Genomic DNA, 20,278 nt, shown 5'->3' on the forward strand with positions numbered 1-20,278 from the left:
GTATTCGTTTGGACAACATATAGCCTAGAAAGGCTAAACTTAGGCTACCTTTAGTTTGTTAAATGTAAAGCCTAGCTTAATGTTAACTTTCTTGCCCATCTGAAATAACTCCTAGCTTTGCTCCTTCCCTCCTTTCTGTTTTTGTTTTCAAAAACTTGTTATATCCGCGAAACTTTCCCCCCACGGACCATCCAACGCATTCAAAAGTAACGCATTCTATTAGCTATTCCAGGCGTCATGTTTAATAAGCTGCCCTTTTTTTGATGAACACATACAGAGTTTATAAATGATATCCTTTAATTTCATGTTTCCATATCATTATGACCTGATTCGAAATTGTGTATTTATTCATGAATTAATCACAAAAGATTTAAAATTTTAATTTTACACCTGTCCGCCATAGCCCTTTTCATCTCGCGTACCCCCTAGAAGCAGCTCGCGTACCACCGGGGGTACGCGTACCACAGTTTGGGAATCCCTGGTCTATAAGAATAAACCATTTATTTGTATATAAGTGTGACGCCCCAGCTGGTCAGTGCTGGGTCTTGTCGCGCTTCTTGCTCTTTGTCTGTGTTGGCTCTGCTGCTGTTCTGTGTGTGGCCTACAGGGGGAGCTCTGCAGAATGGCGTGGGCTAATTGCGCCAGCGATTAGGGCAGGATATAAGCGGGTCCCGGGAGCCTGCTTCAATCTCTCTCTCTCCCTCTCCGCTTCCGCTGACTGCCGGTTCCAGAGTTGCGGGGTGCTGTCGTTGCGGCCGGACGTGCTGCGCCCTGTTCGTTTCTTTTGGTTTTGCACTTCACCTCACTATGCTGACATACACTACAGTCTTGCTTTACTCTTCATTCACTGACTTTTGTACATAGTTCATTTATTTAATAAATAACTTCTTAATTTTGAGCAGCGTGTGGTCTCCCCTTTTATGTGGTGTTTGCCTTGAGCCGGGCAGGCACAACATATGGGGGCTTCGTCCTATAATTACAATCTGGACCCTTTTTTCCGTGCGTTTTGATGCGCCTATGGGTAGGTAAGCTGCTGCGTTTACAGTGGGTTAACGATACGTGGGCCTATGACGTTGGAGTAGCCTAACGAAACGCACAGGTGTAAGAGTGGTAGTGGTTGGGGGAAACCGCATGTTGCTTCTTTTGTTTGGGGCTTTTGTGAACGTAATTGGGGAGGTAAGGAGACCTAGTTACCGGTAATTTACTTTCAGTTGTGTTTATTTGTTTCCTTTTGTTTTGTCGTGATGTGTTTGAGCAGTTCACGTGGCTGGATTAAACGAGTTTGGAGCTGTCGTCTTTCCTCGGCTTAGAGCGCCTGTGCGCTGGGGCCTTAGGCTGGTGTGCCACTGTGTCTGGGCCGAGGACATCGCCGTGGAGATCCCGGTTGAATTGACTTTTGTCGGGGCAGCTCGACTCCAGCGGTATTTGGTGAGTAAAGAACTCGGCTCTCGGGCACAGTGTGAAGATAGGTTAGTATATGGTGGGTAAATGTTTAGAAACGAGGAAGCTCCGTAGTTTGTCCGGTTTCATGAACTTTGTGCATAGTGTGAAGATAGGTTAGTATATGGTGGGTAAATGTTTAGAAACGAGGAAGCTCCGTAGTTTGTCCGGTTTCATGAACTTTGTGCATCATGATTAAGTTATTTGGATAAGTTACCGCAGTTTGGAAGATCTGTATTTTTTTTGAATGAGCGTTGGTTAAACTTTATGGTTTGTGTGAAAGTAGCCTATAGGTAACGGCATCATGAATGTGTTGGAAGAATTTTTACAAGCTCCGTCGGTGGAGTTGTTGTCTAAATTGACAAAAGATCAGCTGTTCAGCGTAGCAGAGCATTATGAATGGGAAATTACGATTGCTAAGACTTCTAAAAAAGAGCAAGTGTTTGTTTTCATCCTTAACAAGTTGAAAGAGAGTCGGGTGTTGCCTGCTTCACCAAGCGACACCGAGAAATCCGTATCTCCTGTAACGTTAGTAACATCAGACGAAAATCAGATGCCAACACCGCTAAATACATCATTGAATTCAAGCACGCAGCTTTCTAGCCATCTGACGTTCGAACAACAAGCAGAGTTGCTGAAAATGCAGCTCGAGCAAAAGAAGTTAGAAGCGCAGGAAATAAAAATGCAAACCCAACTCGAACAAAAAAGACTGGAAGCTCAGCTTGAACAAAAGAAATTAGAACTTCAAGAAAGGGAAAAAGATTGATTATTAGAAATGGAAAAACTGAAAAGCAATGAGCTTTTGGAACTTGAAAAGCTTAAACATAAACAGCTGGAAAGGGAAATTGAAAATAAGCGGCTCAGGTTGATTGCTGACGGTAAAATATCTGCTAGTGGCAATGGTGGAAATTTATCTCCGTCTTCTAGGTTATCGTCAATGATTAAGTTTCTCCCAAAATTAAACGAGCGTGACCCAGACGTCTTTTTCTCCCTGTTCGAGAATGTTGCTGCGGATAAAAGTTGGTCTGATGAAGATAAGACTCTCCTTTTGCAAACAGTTTTGGTTGGTAAAGCGCAGGAGGCCTTTGTTGCTTTGTCTCCTGGTGAGAGGAAAGTTTATCGGTGTGTTAAAGAGGCAGTCTTAAAGTGTTATGAGTTAGTCCCTGAAGCGTATCGCCAACGTTTTCGTAGTTGGAAGAAAACTGACAAGCAAACACACGCAGAGGTGGCTAGGGAACTTGTTAAATTTTTTCAGCGTTGGCTGTCATCTGAAGGGGTTGATACTTTTGAAGCTTTAACTGAGCTTCTGGTCATTGAACAGTTCAAAAACATCTTGCCAGAGCAGGTAGCTGTATATGTCAATGAACATAGGGTGAAAACCGTGTCAGAGGCAGCTGCGCTTGCCGATGGATATGCGTTAATACACAAGACTCATCTGCGTGGTTTTGTTCCGCGTAATAACGCGTATAGTCGGCAGGATCGCCCGCCTCATCGCTTTTCACCTGGTCATTCAATGTCTCAACCTGGTAATTTCAAGTCTCAACCAGGTAAGTCGAGTAGGGCTCGTGATTGTGATGTACAAGATAATTGCAATTATTGTTTTGAGCAAGGGCATTGGAAGAGGGACTGTCCGTTGTTAAAAGCACGCAACAAGTCAAGGGCAAGTGGGAAATTTGTTGGTTGTGTGGTTAAAAGTAGGCCTGCTGTTGTTGATAAGCATGTTGATAAGCATGTTGAGTCTGTTAAAGCTGATGTGTCTCCTGCTTCTAAGTCTGTGTCCAAGGCTTTGGATTCTGAGCGTCCAAATGTACCAGTGGAGATAGTTGGAACAACAAGTGTATCAGATGTTGATTACAGTCCATTTATTTCTGATGGTTTTGTCTCCCTGTTAGGCGATGCTCAGAGGACTCCAGTGAAAATTCTCCGCAACACAGGGGCTTCAGAGTCTTTCATTAGCCAGTCTGTTCTGCCTTTTTCATCTGTCTCAGATACAGGGAGTGTTGTGTTAATCCGTGGTATTGGGCTTCAATCTTTTTCGGTGTCATTGCATAAAATCTGCTTGTACTCTGGGTTTGTTAATGGGGAGGTCACCATTGCTGTTTGCCCATAGATGGTGTGGACATCATTGTTGGAAACAATATTGTGGGTCATTGTGTTTGGCCAGAGGGGGCGCCAGCACCGCCTCCTGTGGTTAAAATGGAGGTCAAGCCATTGGCTGAGCCTGACGAGTGTCTCAAACAGTTTCCAGAAGTGTTCACGGCCTGTGCTGTGACGCGGGCCATGGCTCGTACACAGGCTGAGGACACATCTAAAGTATCCAAGTCTAGCGTGAAATTGTTTGTTCCAAAACTACCAACTCCTCTTTCTCGTAGTGAAGTGGTGCATGCCCAGAGTAAAGATAAAGATCTTGCAAAGTATTTTAATTTGGCCTCAGATGAGTCTAGTAATTACTGTGTTCGAGATGGCTTATTGCTTCGCAGGTGGCTGCCACATGCATGCACGGAGGTGGCAGTTCCTGTGTTGCAGGTTGTAGTGCCTGAAGAATATCGTGGCGTTGTATTAAAAACTGCTCATGGGGAGGTGGATGGACATTTTGGTGTAAAGAAGACCTACAATCGGCTACTTGAACATTTCTATTGGCCGCGGATCAAAAAAGATGTAGCGAGTTTTGTTAAAGCTTGTCATGTGTGTCAAATTGCAGGTAAACCAAACACATCTATTAAACCGGCACCCCTACATCAGATTCAATCTGAAAGTACTCCTTTTGACCATTTAATCATTGATTGTGTTGGTCCATTGACTCCCTCCAAATCTGGCTGTTTGTATATGGTTACCATCATGTGCCAGGCTACACGCTATCCAGCTGCGTATGCTTTAAGGAGCTTTAAGTCTTTTGTGAAGTCATTAGCTCAATTTATATCCATCTTTGGTATTCCGAAGGTAATCCAAAGCGACCGTGGGTCCAACTTTACATCCACGGCTTTTGCTGAGGCATTGAGGCAGCTACCTATAAAGCACAATCTGAGTAGTGCCTATCATGCACAGTCCCAGGGGGCGCTTGAACGCTTCCATTCATCATTGAAAGCGTTGTTACGGGCATATTGTGTGGCGTTAAAGGAAGACTGGGAAGAGGAGCTACCATGGTTGTTGTTGGCAGCTAGGGCTGTTGTCCAAGAAAGTACAGGGTTTTCACCCAATGAGCTGGTGTTTGCACATGAAGTGCGCACTCCCTTGTCTGTTTTGAAAGGTGACTTGGATGTCTCAGAGCCACCTGAGAATCTGTCTGATTATGTGCTTGGTTTTCGCAGGAGGCTGTTCCTGGCCTGGAAGATGGCCAGTGAGAATCTAACCGCAGCTCAAAAGAAGATGAAACGACTCTATGATCGTAAGACAGAAGAGAGGGTGTTTAGCCCAGGGGATCAGGTAGCAGCCTTATTGCCCATCCCCGGTTCACCATTTGGGGCTAGGTTTTCAGGTCCCTATTCTGTTGTGCGGCAGGTCTCAGAAACAAATTATTTGGTGTCTACGCCTGAGCGTAGGAGGTCTGTACAGCGGTGTCATGTCAATCTGCTCAAACCTTACTACTCCTCAGCCTCTCAGGGGGAGGGTGGTAAGGGTGAAGTTAAACCGGTGGGGCTGTCTGTCTCTGAGGGTGTGGCCACATCTCAGGTGGCAGCTGAAGATGGGGTACGTTGTCCGGATGATGCAGTCCTGCATGGGCGGTTGAACAACACTGAGACATTAGCTGACTTGGACAGTTTGTTGGGTCATTTGGGAGGGGAGCAACGAGAACAGCTTAAGTCTTTAATTTTGGAATATTCTGCTTTATTTTCAGACACACCGACGTGCACCACACTGTTCGAGCATGACATAGACGTGGGGGATGCTCAGCCTATTCGACAGAGGTTTTATCGCGTTTCTCCAGATAAACGTAAGAGCTTGGAGGCAAGCGTTCAGTACCTTGTTGATAATGGTTTAGCTACACCATCTTACTCCAGTTGGGCGTCGCCATGCTTGTTGGTTAAGAAACCTGACAACACCTATAGGTTTTGTACAGATTACAGGAAGGTGAACACGGTTACAAAGGCAGACTGTTTCCCTTTACCTAGGATCGAAGACTGTGTGGACCAAGTCGGTTCTGCTCATTTTGTAAGCACTTTTGATTTATTAAAGGGCTACTACCAAGTGCCCCTTACGGTAAGAGCCCAAGAGATCTCTGCTTTCATCACACCTTCAGGTCTCTACTCATACAGGAGAATGAGTTTTGGGTTACGCAACGCCCCCTCCACCTTTCAACGTCTATCGAATCGGGTTGTTGCGCGGTTGGAGGGGTGTGCAGTGTACATTGATGATGTGGTGTCTTACGCGGATACCTGGGAACAACATCTGGCTCGCATTCGCGCCTTGTTTGAAAGTTGTGGCAGCAAACTTAACAGTTAATTTGGCGAAATGAGAGTTCGCCAAGGCCACTGTTGTCTATTTAGGCAAAGTGGTTGGTCAGGGCCAGGTTAAACCAGTAAGAGCTAAGGTTTTGGCCATCGACGCATTTCCACCGCCATCTACGAAGAAAGAGTTGATGAGATTTTTAGGGATGATTGGGTTCTATAGGAATTTTTGTTGTAATTTCTCCACCGTTGTTGCTCCTCTAACCAATTTACTGAAGAATTCAGTGAAGTTTGTGTGGTCTGAATCATGCCAACAGGCATTTGAAAATGCTAAACTCTTGTTAAGTTCTGCTCCAGTTCTAGCTGCACCGTGTTTGGACCAGGCGTTTAAATTGCAGGTGGATGCAAGCCACGTGGGGGCTGGGGCTGTTCTTCTTCAAGGTGACGAGAGTGGGGTGGATCGTCCTGTTGGGTATTTCTCACGCAAATTCAATAAACACCAGTTGAATTACTCAACAATTGAGAAGGAGGCCCTGGCATTAATTTGGGCCCTCCAGCACTTTGATGTCTATGTTGGGGGTGGGTCTCATCCTGTGGTGGTCTTTTCTGACCACAACCCTTTAACCCATTTCTTCAGTCACTTCAGAATTCTAACCAACGTCTCATGCGTTGGGCACTCTTTTTACAACCTTACCGACTGTCTATCCGACACATCCGCGGTGTTGAGAACGTGATGGCCGATGCGCTATCACGGGCTCCGGATGAGTCTGTGTGATTTGTAACATCTCTCCCTGTTGTCTTCTCTATTTCTGTCTGTCCTTAATTTGCTGTCCAGGCGCCAGGATCTGCTGGAGAGTGGAATATGGAGGAGGCTGGGGGTGCAAGTCCAGTCTTGGTTTATGGTAGTGCCACCATGAGTGCCTGGTCACAGGTGTGAGCGTGGGTGTTTGGGTTGTGGGTGTGCGTGGTCTTCTAGAGCAGTGTTTCCCAAAGTCTGGGTCGCGACCCACGGGTGGGTCGCAGGAGATTTTATTTGGGTCGCCAGCACAATTTATGTTGTGTTATAGGCCTAACTGATACCATTTGTCATTTGATACCAGGAAAGCTAACAGTTTTCTATTAGGATGTAGATTGTTAAGTACCACAGTCACGGTTTTGTCATAAAAGCTCATGAAACTGGCGCATGAAACTGGGGGACGAACGCATTGCAGAGGGGATGCCTGAGCATGGATATCTACCTCTCAAAATGAAACCGTTCTGTGGGGCGCCTGCCATGTACCTCGCAGTTGCAAACTGCAAGGGACATGAATCCGCCTATTTGCAACATTAATAGATACCAGTTCCTCAACTTTACCGATTAAAATCTAGTGACCGTGCTGTCAACTAAAGCAGACATCCATAGACCGGACATAAGGCCATTCAATTTGCATAGTTTCGATTGCAGATGCAATATTTAAAGTTAATAGCAACCTCCTCACATTCTTATTTCTGATTTAAAATGCACAACAGTGCATTATATTAGTTTACAATTTAAATGGGCATTTTAAACACTATTCCTCTCGTTTTCTACCTCGCTAACTCCAAAGTAAAGGCGCATTCTTCCGGCTATTGCGCAAACGCCTCTTGTTCTGATATAACGACTATACAATATAATATAATACAACAATACAATATAACAACTTGAGTTATTTGCTGTTTACATTGGAATTTACGTCCACAGTGTTATGGACCCATTTGTCTGCAACGCAATGTAGCCTACAACATTTTTTTTTAGAAATACAGGAACAGCTTACTATGCTGACGAATGACGACTGCGCAACATGCGAGAATTTCCCCTACTCTCGGATGCGCATGAAAACGTATCTTTTCAGTAGTCATTTCCAACTTTTCACGCTGATGGTGCTCAAAATGCAACACAACCGTGTTCAAAGCAGAGATCCTATAGCAATGTATGGTTGGGGGAGGCATCGAAAAGTTGGAGAACCTGTGGCCTAAAACAATATTGGTGGTTGCAGGGTAGATTTGAAGTGAAATGGGTCGCGATGGTCTGTCATTTTTAAAAAGTGGGTCGCCAGAAAAAAAGTTTGGGAAACACTGTTCTAGAGTGAATGAGTTCATTATTATTTGGAATTTCTTTATTGAGTTTGTTATTGATTACTGATTTATTGTTGATTTTTGGATATTATGGGTAACCGGTCCCATAAATGTGGGCCTCGGTTCTCTTAGGGGGGAGGTGTGACGCCCCAGCTGGTCAGTCTACAACCAGCTCCCCCAACACACACACACTCACACACACACACACACTGCAGCGTGTCTCAGCTACAACCAGCTCCCCCAACACTCACACACACTGCACACACACACACACACACACACACACACTGCACACACACACCTCAGCGTGTCTCAGCTACAACCACCTCCCCCAACACACACACACACACACACACACACACACACTGCACACACACAGACACACACACACTGCAGCGTGTCTCAGCTACAACGTGGCTTCTTGCTCTTTGTCTGTGTTGGCTCTGCTGCTGTTCTGTGTGTGGCCTACAGGGGGAGCTCTGCAGAATGGCGTGGGCTAATTGCGCCAGCGATTAGGGCAGGATATAAGCGGGTCCCGGGAGCCTGCTTCAATCTCTCTCTCTCCCTCTCCGCTTCCGCTGACTGCCGGTTCCAGAGTTGCGGGGTGCTGTCGTTGCGGCCGGACGGGCTGCGCCCTGTTAGTTTCTTTTGGTTTTGCACTTCACCTCACTATGCTGACATACACTACAGTCTTGCTTTACTCTTCATTCACTGACTTTTGTACATAGTTCATTTATTTAATAAATAACTTCTTAATTTTGAGCAGCGTGTGGTCTCCCCTTTTATGTGGTGTTTGCCTTGAGCCGGGCAGGCACAACATAAGCAAATGCTACAGTCAATAAGAATGACATTAAAAAAAAAAACATACTGTACCTTACCAGTAATACAGGAAGTAAGTATACTGTATTCATTGAAGACCATTTCGGAAAAGAGACATAAAATACATTTGATTCAACAAATACAACTTCCTTATATAAATCAGTATAATATGAAAATTATATACATATATAAAATGTATTATTATTCATGAAAAGCTAGGAATACAATCAACATCACTCAAAACTCAATGTGTTCTAAACATTTGAAAGTGGATTACATACTTAGAACAAGCCTGTAGAGAATAAACACATACACACATATACACACAAACTCATACCCACACACACACACTTACAGAGGAGGATAGGGAAAGGTGGGGTGGGGAACCTGAAGGTTGAACACAGAAGAGCTATGACTCATTACTAAACGCATCCCCTTTTGCAGAATGCCAAATCTGACAGCAATTTGTTTATCAATAAAACAAATTTGCCTACCGTTACACTCCAGGGCCATACAAGCTACTTTAGTTTTATTATGTACGTTTTTTATAACAAGCTCCTGCTGTACAGGAATATGTACTTGATGGAAAGACGACAGGGTAGTAGTTGGAGCAGCTGAAGGTGAGGCTGAAATTTCGGAAATGCCTACCAGCTGTTGTGATAGATTTCCTCCAAATTCTTTCTGGTTGTAGCTACCAAACCTAGGTTCAACACCAGATTCTGCATTGCATTGTCAAACTTGAAATAACAAGAAGCTACTGAAAACGGCAATGTCAATGGAGAAAAAGTGCTTTCTGGTATTCTGCGTTTTTTGGAGTACACAATATGTATTCATCATTTGGTCAATGTCCCCTGATCCCTGCCAAGACTTGGTTCCCCAGTAGCAATGGATATTAGGAAGGGAAGAGAACCCCATGTAAATGATCAATCCCAGAAACCTGTGAAACTCTTCTGGGGCCTTTGTCCCATGCCCCTGAACTGTTTGCATACGACTGCCTACTAAGCACAAGCTCCCATTCCTTCCGGTTGGTAAAACCACATATGCCTGGGACAACAATGTGAGTAAAAAAGAACATAACAAGTCTATTTCACACAGTGTTTTAGTCTGCACCATCCTATGCACGGCACATAAATCTATACCTTCTTCCTCCATCCCCTCATGGTCTTCAGCATTGTGAGCGCAAGCTCATGAGCAGTCAGCTACCTCTTCAGGCTTGCGAGAAGGTCTGTGTAGGTCTTCCTCCATCTGAAACAAGAGCGAAATCATACAAATACCTTTATTAATGTAAAAAATAAAATCACAAAACTACAGATTGTATGTAGCCTAAACTATTGAAGCATCCTCAGAATATACTCGAAATATTTCTAAGTAGGCCTATGAAAAGTCATTGTATTACACATGGGTTTAGCTACCATAAATCTGATTGCCTGGCTGGCATCAAGATAAAGACAGATTACATTTCACCTAGTAACAAACTGCTGAAATGCAATAATGACATTTCTGACAGAATATGTGATTTCACATCATGTTTTCTATAACTACATATTGAGAGGAGTTGTGCTTCATCTATTTCAAGTCATGCCATCTTAGAAAATGTTGAGACAAGCACGTCTGATGTTTGTCATTTAGAAGTTAGCAAGCTAAAATAGTTCACTACAGACTGCACTACAGATAACAACCGGAGTAAAGGCAATAAGTTAATCACATTTCTGACAGAATATGTGATTTCACATCTTATTTTCTACAATTACATACTGACAGGAGTAAAAATATCGCTCAACTTATTTCATGTCAGAACGTAACGCAACTTGAAACGCGGCGCCCATTTATTTATTCAGCTTTGGTTTGCTATACTGTCTTGCCAATATAATGCTTACCTAACAAGCAAATTGGTACTAGAAAACAAACTTACCTACAGGTTATATACTAACAGGTTTTTAAATGAAACTGTCAAATGAAAATAACTGACATCAAAAGCAAACGATAATATTGCAAGCAGTTCAGAATTATACAGTTAGCTAAAGTTACGTGACGATGCACTAGCCCCCCCGCTAAGCCATAATGTTGACGCTGATGAGAAAGCATATTACTGTCAAATAACATGATTTAAGGACTTCAAATTAAGACAAACCATAACTAAAACCGATGTAAAAACAATATTACCTAAGTTTATCCAGCTGTGTGGTTTCCAATCGAGGTAAACTCCAACTTAAGTGCAGGTGGCATCCAGCTGTCCACGTCAAATGCACCAACTCAAGTGAAAATATTTTTTCAAGACTCATCTTCAAGTATCCAAAACATTTCGCGCCATAAACCCCTTAACCAATCATATCAAATTGAAGCTTATTACGGGGAAGATTTCAGAAATAAAATCAGTCATTGGACAGCTGAGATATTAGACGATTGGCCATCGTTACTTTTGTAACGAAATTAGAACGGTTGGGCTCCTAAGGGTTAACAGATATAAAGAGAATAAACTCAAAAGGGAACGACAAACATTAAGATTGAAGCCCACCATTGAGAAGAGAAAAACTCAGGGAACCCAAGAGCTATACAATATTTGGTGGCATTCTGTTTTGCATAGTTGTGATTTCTGAAAGTGAACCTTTACATGATATACCTGTCTTAAACTGTCTTTTGTTGCTTGTGAAATACATATAATACACATTTTTGTATTAACAGATTGTTTTGTGGTGTTATTTATCATATGGCGTGACACCATATCATTTGGTGTGACATCAAGAAATTATGAAAATAAAAAGGCTTTTGGGGTTTAAATCATACAAATCTCAATGGAACAGATAGAAAATAGGGTCAGCAAAAGTCACAAGCATTTTCTTTCTTTTATATCAAGGTATGTCAAAATGAATATGACGTTTATTGAAAGATTGAGGACATATGCCTTACTCTGTGTATTGATGAAGAAATATATTGTAAAATGTAATACATTTGCACAAGGAAATGCTAGATCTTGATGAAGTAATGATAGAAGATTATAATTGCTCACATTAAAAACAAATACCCCATTATAATTTTACAAACAATAACTTTCATGTCACACCATATGACAATTTTAGTCACTACCACAACTAATTAGTGAATAAATATGAATTTCAACAAAAAATCTAAAAGACCATACATATTTTTGGGAATGGAAGGGTCAGTACAACAGGTACTGTGATTTCCATGCCTAATATCTGAATTTTTTTTCAAAAACTTTTTTTCGGCCTAAAACGTCAACCACCCAAACACTGTGTTTTTGACATGATTGCTTGCCACAGAAAAAAGGAAGAAGGTGAGAAGAGAGGAAGTTGCAAATGTCCTAAATTTCAAAATGTCTCTTACTGTGGTCATACCCCCTCATTCCTATTCATGTGGAGTGCTAACAATCCTGACTACTATTAATAATCCTGACTATACTTCTGTAAATTTCCAAAAATGCTCTCAGAGCCAAACCTCATAAACTCCAATTCCTGGTGGTGGTGGTGGTGGCAGTGGCTGTCCACCAGTCGGTATTCAACTGGAAGGCGTGATCTTACCGCCAGTCCTCACCATTGATGTCATACTGGGGTTGCTTGGAAACATACTCGCCCTGTGGACACACACTGTAACCTCTTACATCACCAAGTGCATCGATGATGTGACCCACACAAAAGACATCATCACACGGGCTAACTGGAAGCCATGGCTGACAGGGGATGTCCTCAGGCTGCTGAGGGCCAGAGACAAAGCCTATAGAGCTGGGGATGAAGCTGGCATGAGAACAGCGAGAGCCAACCTGTCCCGTGGCATCAAGGAAGCAAAAAAGGAAAACACTTCCAAGATAACCACCCCCTTCAAAGACAGCAGGAACGCACAAAGCCTATGGCAGGGCATTTCACGCCCTCACGGACTACAAGCCCGCGCCACAGAGCTGTGAGAGCAACATCCCTCTGCTCAACAATCTAAACCGCTTCTTTGCTCGCTTTGAAGCACAAAACAGCACTTGCCCACAGAAGACCCCTCCCCCTCCACACGAGCAGCCCCTGTGCCTCTCTGCCGACAGCGTAAAGAGGACACTTGCTGCTATCAACACCCATAAGGCAACAGGCCCAGACAACATCCCAGGTCGTGCGCTGAAGGACTGCGCTGAGGAGCTTAAGGATGTCTTCACAGACATCTTTAACACTTCCCTGAAGCAAGCCATCGTCCCATCATGTTTCAAAGCGGCCGCCATCATACCTGTGCCGAAGAAAACTGCTCCATCCTGCTTCAATGACCGCCCTGTGGCACTGACACCCATCATCATGAAGTGCTTTGAGCGGCTTGTCATGTCACACATCAAATCCATTCTCCCCCCCCACCCTGGACCCCTTCCAGTTTGCATACCGAGCCAAACGGTCCACAGAGGATGCAATCTGCTCTGCCCTCCACCCAGCCCTCACCCACCTGGAAAAAAGACTCATATGTGAGATTGCTGTTTATAGACTTCAGTTCTGCATTCAACACCATAATACCACAACAACTCATCTGCAAACTTAACAAACTGGGACTCAGTACCTTCCTCTGCAACTGGCTACTGGACTTACTCTGTCAGAGGCCTCAAGTAGTTGTGTTGGCAACAATATCTCAAGCAGCATCACACTGAGCACGGGGGCCCCCCAAGGCTGCGTGCTCAGTCCGCTGCTCCTCACCCTACTGACGCATGACTGCACTGCAACCTACAGCAACAATCACATAGTGAAATTTGCTGATGACACAACTCTGGTGGGTCTCATCACCAAGGGCGACGAGCCTCATTACAGGTTGGAGGTCAACCTTCTGACCACGTGGTGCAGGGACAACAACCTCCTGCTGAACGTCAGCAAGACCAAGGAGATTGTTGTTGACTTCCGGAGAGGTCACACCCAACACCTGCCACTGACCATCGACAGTGCTGTGGTGGAGAGAGTGAGCAGCACCAAATTCCTGGGGGTGCACATCAGTGAAGACCTCTCCTGGACCACCAACACTGCATCACTGGCGAAGAAAGCTCAGCGCCGCCTCTACTTCCTGCGGAAACTCAGGCGAGCAAGTGCTCCACCAGCCATCATGACCACATTCTACCGAGGCACCATTGAGAGCATCCTCTCCAGCTGTATCGCTGTATGGGGCGGAAGCTGCACTGAATACAACAGGAAAGCCCTGCAGCGCATAGTGAACACAGCTGGAAGGATTATTGGTGCTTCACTCCCCTCCCTGAAAGACATTTACACCACCCACCTCACCCGCAAGGCGACCACAATTGTGAGTGATGCAAGTCACCCCGCTCACAATTTGTTTGATCTACTGCCCTCTGGGATGAGGTACAGAAGCCTGCATCTCCGCACCACCAGACTCACCAACAGCTTCATACACCAGGCTGTTAGGATGCTGAACTCTCTCCCCCCTCAGCTACATAACATCCTGGACTTTGGACCCACAATGGTTGCCTTGAACTACTCCACTTGTACACTTGCACACTTTGCAACTTGTTGTTGTTGTCCTGTTGTCCTGAAAACACAACACACTTCTGCTGCTCTTACATAACTTGCACCACTATGCCACTTGCTTACTTAGGTCAAACAGAAGTACCTCAGCCATTTATTGGCCTGACTTTGCACTATTATATTGACTGTCTTTGCACAATTGCACAACTTTAACCCAATTTTGCTGCTCTTATTTCTTCATTGTATGTGCCTTCTTATTTACTTTTTTATTGTTTACTTGAATGTTATGTTTGTCTGTGGACTTAAATTGGTAGAATATGTCTTGTCTCCACCGTGGGATAGTGAGAAACGTAATTTCGATCTCTTTGTATGTCTTGGCATGTGAAGAAATTGACAATAAAGCAGACTTTGACTTTGACTTTGACTGAAGGCTTTGCTTTAAACTGAAGGCTTGGAACCCCAACAACTTGTTCCTCTTCAACCTGGTTATCGCCGATTTCTTGGCTCTGGTGAGTCTGCCGCTGAGGATCGATGCCTTGCTCAGGGGCCACTGGGTGTTTGGAGATAGCTTGTGCCGGATGAACCTCTTCCTGATGTTTTCCAATCGCTCAGCAAGCATCGCACTTATGACTGTGGTGGCCATTTACCGCTACTTTAAGGTGAGGAAAATAAAACTGACCATGTTATGTAAATATTTCCACGCCTACTGATGAATCTTAATCCTCTTAAAGGTGCCCTAAGCAATGCTGGGTAACGTCACTTCTGTTTACGTTCAAACAAAACAGAAAGCTAGCTCGCTACTTTCTCCCCCTCCCTCCCGTGCAATTGAGACTCTCCTAAACGCGCATCTCAAACAGTTTGTTATGTTTTTATAGGCAAGGTTTGCCCAAGTTGTTTTGTGGCTGTTTTTGGAGCCTGGGTTGTCCACAGAGATCTCATTTTTTTAAAGTGTATTCAGGACACAGGCAGCTAGCAGATGGTGAGGTGATGTTTGCTGTAAGTGACTAAGCTTAGAGCACCATAACATCTCAACTTGTACAGTGTACAGGATACCCTAATCATTCATCATTAATTCTCTTTGTTCCATGAGAATATAGAATTATGTCCCTTCTTCCTTCCATCAATCTCAATCAAGTGTATTTTATATTATTTATGTGTCATTTTATAAAAAGCCAGGTCAATAATCTTTGTACCCTGGTGGTATACAGCATCAATGGAAGTTTGAACAAAAGTTAACTTTTTTAATTTGATTATTCTTTTTCAATTAATACATTTTTTGATTTGTTTGTGCCCATTTGTGCAGGCAAAATAAACATTTGTGCACAAACTGTTTTAAACTGTATTAAACTTTAAACTTGTTTAGTGACCTGGGGTCACTCAGCACCCCATTAACACCCAAATTACTCCAAAATAGTTGGAATCGATGCACAAACGATTCCAACTATTTTGGAGTCATTTGGCCGTTGATGGGGTGCTGGGCCAGGTCATGAAACAATTTAATGTTGAATTCTTTAAGATGGTTTGAGCGCATATGTTTACCTGCACACCGTGAACAAACGATTCAACCATTTTCGAGTCATTTGGGTGTTAATGATGCACTGAGTGACATCACTTGCCAAGCAAATAACACTTAACATAACAGACAATGGTGCACAAATGGATCTGAATGATTATGAATATCTTGTATTTCTTAAAAAACACAAATAATGTTTCTTTCACAAACTAAGATCAGATTTAAGGGTTAATAATGGCTGGAGTATATCTTCAAATAAATGCATGAGGCAATCCATTGTCAGGTTTAAACTACAGTAAAACAAAAGCATCCTGACAGTGCTGGAGTTCATCCTCCCATTGGCCATGCTGATGTTCTGTTCCATCCGAATCTCCAGATTCCTAAAGAAGCGAACAATGGGAAAACCTGGCAAGGTGCGCAAGGCGATGAGAGTGTGCGTCGTTATCGTCACGGTGTTCATGGTTTGCTTCCTGCCCACCACGGTGACGACTATCGGGGTGTGGGTCATCCGCTCGTATCGCCCATGGGACTGTAACGCCTTCTACACCTTCACCCAGATCACCATTGTGTCCTTTGGGTTGAACTTCCTGAACTCTGCCCTGCCACAGAGAAGAGCAACTCAATCCACCATCCAGCAAGAGCTGAAGTCCATGAGAGCTGACAGTGGGAGTGAGGCCATATCATAAGTCTCACCCTCAGGCTTCCAGTTCTTGGGACTAAGAAAAATATGAATGGGTTTCAAAGTGACAGAGATAAATAATTGTTTGGTCTCGTTTGAATTGCGGCATAAATTTCACTAGCCTGGTTAACACCAGGACATTGAAATTGAGAGTGGGTCTGGAAAGGCTTCATTGACTTATGACTTCCAGGGGCATAAGCAGTAGTGAAATTAAACTTAAATTGGTGCATTAAACTCTTACCTAATCTTTTCAGTGCAGCAATCAAATCTTTCTTGTAAACAAAGGTTTTACAGTTTTCTTCCAATTGCTAAAACACAATTTTGCAAACTAATACTTAACACAATTCACAAAACCACACACCCAAACCTCATATACCCTGCTAAATTAATCTTTTCATAGTGCTTACTTCCTGATTGAAGTGGTAACAATTAACCATTGAGGTGTTTGGCCAGGTGGCACATATGTTGGTCAATTAGCTCATGTAGTGTCATTTTGAATGGCAGTGTGACTTGTGACTTTGTCAGATTGTTGTGTCTTTTGCAGAGAACCATGTTCACTGCATTTGAAAAGTGCCATTTTGAATTGCAAAATGTGGGTAAAGCAGAAAATGTGTGTAGAGTTTTGAAGACGAGGTTTTGCTCTCAGTGTGTCAGTTTAAATAATTGTGCTTTGCATGTAATTTTAGTGTGTTAGCAATTGGAAACATCGGTAAATGGTTTTAAAATGTATTTTCAAATAAAATATAAAACCCCTAATTTTAAGTGTATGAAAATTAACTACAACTGTACAACTACAGTAGCAGCACAATGTATCAAAATAAAATACTGTAATTTTGTATTTTGAAAATACAAAAAAATAGACTTCTCTTTAAAGGGACCATGAAATCACTTTGTAAACCTTCCATATGTATCTATTTAATCTATTCCTTCATCACTGCACTTACTCCGTTGATAAAGTGGGCAGTGTTTCAGTGCAACAGCTTTTCACTGCCAATGAGAAATGCCCTAAATCTGCAAACAGTCAACAGATCATTATGCTGACCTGCCTGTAACATCTCATAGCCTACCTACTGTATCAGAGATGTATTCAAGAAGTCACAACTGAACCTGTCAAGTGGTACAAACTAACCACCAAATCTGAGAGCCACAGAATGCGGGCTTAAAGGAACACCAGGCTACGTTTTCGTGTTAATTACTCATCTTCGTAAGTCGGTATATGGTTAAATGACTCATTACAGGGCGAATGAAGACTCTCTCGCCCGCCCCTACTGCCTGTAGGAAGAATATCCCGCTTGCAAGTTCGGTGTATCCTACCCAGGACCTTCAGTCTCACAAAGTCTCAGACATCGCGAGAAGCACTTCCCAGTTGTATTTGTCATTTTGCAAACATAGAGGCATAGAATTAAGTCGTGGTATGGGCGTTTATTCAATGCATGCGTGTGCACGTTGGTAGCAAAGCTAAGCTTCAACCTATTGGAAGGCTATTTAATTATGAAACGATATTTAATAGAACGACGTGGATTTATGCAACTTCCATAAAAAACAGAGCACAGACTATATAAAACACTGTTTGGCATTAAGTATTAAAGTCAGCCAAAAGCTATTAATTAGTCTTAGTTAAAGATAGTTCAAGATCTCCAGATCAGTGATTTACGCATGATCTGATCCGCCATTTACCATTCACAAAAGCTGGTATTGTGTTTCCTGAATCCTTACATTCAGGCATTCAAATGAAATGTAATCAGCATATAAATATTCTATCAGTGTATGATGCTTGCATGAGGGAAACATCCCAAAACAACGGCTGTTGTTTTGAGAAGTGTTTCTCATCCAAGCATCATGCAACAATGCAAAAACAATGCAACTTTTGTAGGCCTAATTATATTTTACATTAGTAAAGCAGTACTCTGATGTGCATGTTTTCACAAACTTTTGTGAACAATCTTAGCTCTTTAAACATTGACTGTTTTGAAGTGCATGTATCTATATAGTATAAAAATAATAATAATTGTGATATCATTATGATAATTTGATGGGGGGTGGTAGGAGGGGGTGGGTTCATGTAGGTGGGCCCTATGACCCCAAAGTTTGCCTTCACTGGGCCTCAGGTCAAAGAAGTTTGAGAAAGGCTGATGTAGACGACAAAGCAAGGAGGCATCGTATGATCATTTAAACAAGTTTTATGACAAGGTCGGTGAGGATGGGAAAAATCTTACATTTCTGTGCAAACTTTGCCCGCATTTCAGTCACAGTCATTATTCATTTAATCATTAAATAAAATACAGTACACGTCTTGGTTCAATAGGTTACGTGCAGTTATTTTAATATGTTTTAATAAACATTGAACCAGTCCGGCCCTCGGCTTGTAGCAAATTTGTTTTTTTGGCCCTCTAATGTATTTGACTTTGACATCCCTGTTATAAATAAAATAATTATAAAATAAATATTAATACAAATTATAAAACAAACAAAAAGCATAAAAACAGGTATGTGTGTGTTTCACACCAAATAAAAATATTGTCCTCTCATAACTTATTTAAACCTGCATGGCAAACTTTAGACGCCAGGGTTAAGAAAACAATACCATTGGATTTTGATTTTTGACATCAAAAGTTCAAAAGGTTTGAAAGTGGTCAGAGATAAAGTCCTAATGTAAATATAAAAATCTATATAAACAAAAGTTTATGAAGGGGGTAAATTTACCCATTTAATTTGCCACTGGATAGCAAGCACCTCAAATTATGCACCTTTCAGTAAATACTGGATGTTGAACATATTTGAGCAGGTTTACTTTCTTTTTTGTCATATTACCCATATAACAAATTAACAGAAAAACAGTAGGCCTAAGATGTAAACCAACAATAGTAAACTATTACTAGCCTATAACCACAAACCGTTATTATAGGCCTACAATAATGTACCCTGGTCAAATCAGTTCCTATCGTGGGTGACTTTGTAGTTCTTCAGAGCCCTATTTTTACTACCCCTGCTGTCTGTACCACGTCCATTACGGACACTATCATCACGATTACCACTGCCACCTCCAGCTATGTTGAGCAGAGGGTTGAAATAAGCATGGTATGCTTAGTGGACACCGTCGTATACACGCAAAGACGCACCTCCATTCACAGACGCACCGCGACTATCACTGTCAATAGTCGATCATAATCTCCATAATTCACCTTCAGAATCAGAATAGGTGAATAACATAACCTTCCCAAGACTTCATCACACGTGAACGTTTTTTCAACATTTGGTGTCGGCCTATTTCTGCTTCAAGTTGTGCAAAATTACGGCCTGCATCGCCGCGTCATTACAAACAAATGCACGTCTTCGTGTTTCTCGCGTGTAATACACAATTTCCTGAAAACTTTGTGCAGCAAATTTGGGCTTGAATCGAAGCTCTGGATGTCTAGCAACTAGTGGAGGAGAGTACAAATGGGATTTGTCACCGTACTTGGATCTATCGTCTATTTTAACCAGTGTTGTTGTTTGTCACAATCAAAAATACCCTCAAGGGCCGAATTACATATTATTTTGACATTAGGTCGCAGGCCGGAGTTTGAGACCCCTGCTTTAGACTGTCATAATAGGGCCCTCAGCCTCTAAAAAGCACAATATGAAGTGGACTGAATAAAAACATGATGTTGGGAAACACCGACAGTAGCCACTACAGGGGCCTGTACTACGAAGGGAGCTTAACCTACCCAGATGTAACCCAGGGTTACTTTGTTAAACCAGGATTGACAAAATCTGGTTATCTTAAGTGGTGTTAATCGGTACTACGACGCTGATTATGAAGTTGATTTGTTGAACCGGGGTTAACCTAATTGGAGTTTGTGCGCGTTCACAAAAAAGGGGCGGGTTGCAGCGCAACTCACCACTTTAAAATATGACCTTA

The 20,278-nt window shown here is 42.7% G+C and overlaps 1 protein-coding gene across 1 annotated transcript; it reads left to right on the plus strand.

Annotated features, from left to right (window-relative positions):
- The first annotated feature begins 1,017 nt into the window (after positions 1 to 1,017).
- LOC143106840 (oxoeicosanoid receptor 1-like) lies at positions 1,018 to 16,625 on the plus strand. The gene is given in 10 exon segments (XM_076271316.1): positions 1,018 to 1,021; positions 1,259 to 1,428; positions 3,212 to 3,275; positions 3,605 to 3,727; positions 4,688 to 4,825; positions 5,033 to 5,127; positions 6,661 to 6,756; positions 12,208 to 12,332; positions 14,616 to 15,041; positions 16,006 to 16,625. Coding segments are annotated over 10 exon segments (1,620 nt in total). The 3' UTR covers positions 16,385 to 16,625.
- The last annotated feature ends 3,653 nt before the right edge of the window (positions 16,626 to 20,278 follow it).

The sequence above is a fragment of the Alosa pseudoharengus genome, unplaced genomic scaffold, assembly GCF_046254945.1.
Source record: "Alosa pseudoharengus isolate Yale_2024_CS ecotype anadromous, Long Island Sound unplaced genomic scaffold, YU_APseudo_1.1 YU_APseudo_1.1_scf_6, whole genome shotgun sequence".
Classification (NCBI taxonomy): domain Eukaryota; kingdom Metazoa; phylum Chordata; class Actinopteri; order Clupeiformes; family Clupeidae; genus Alosa; species Alosa pseudoharengus.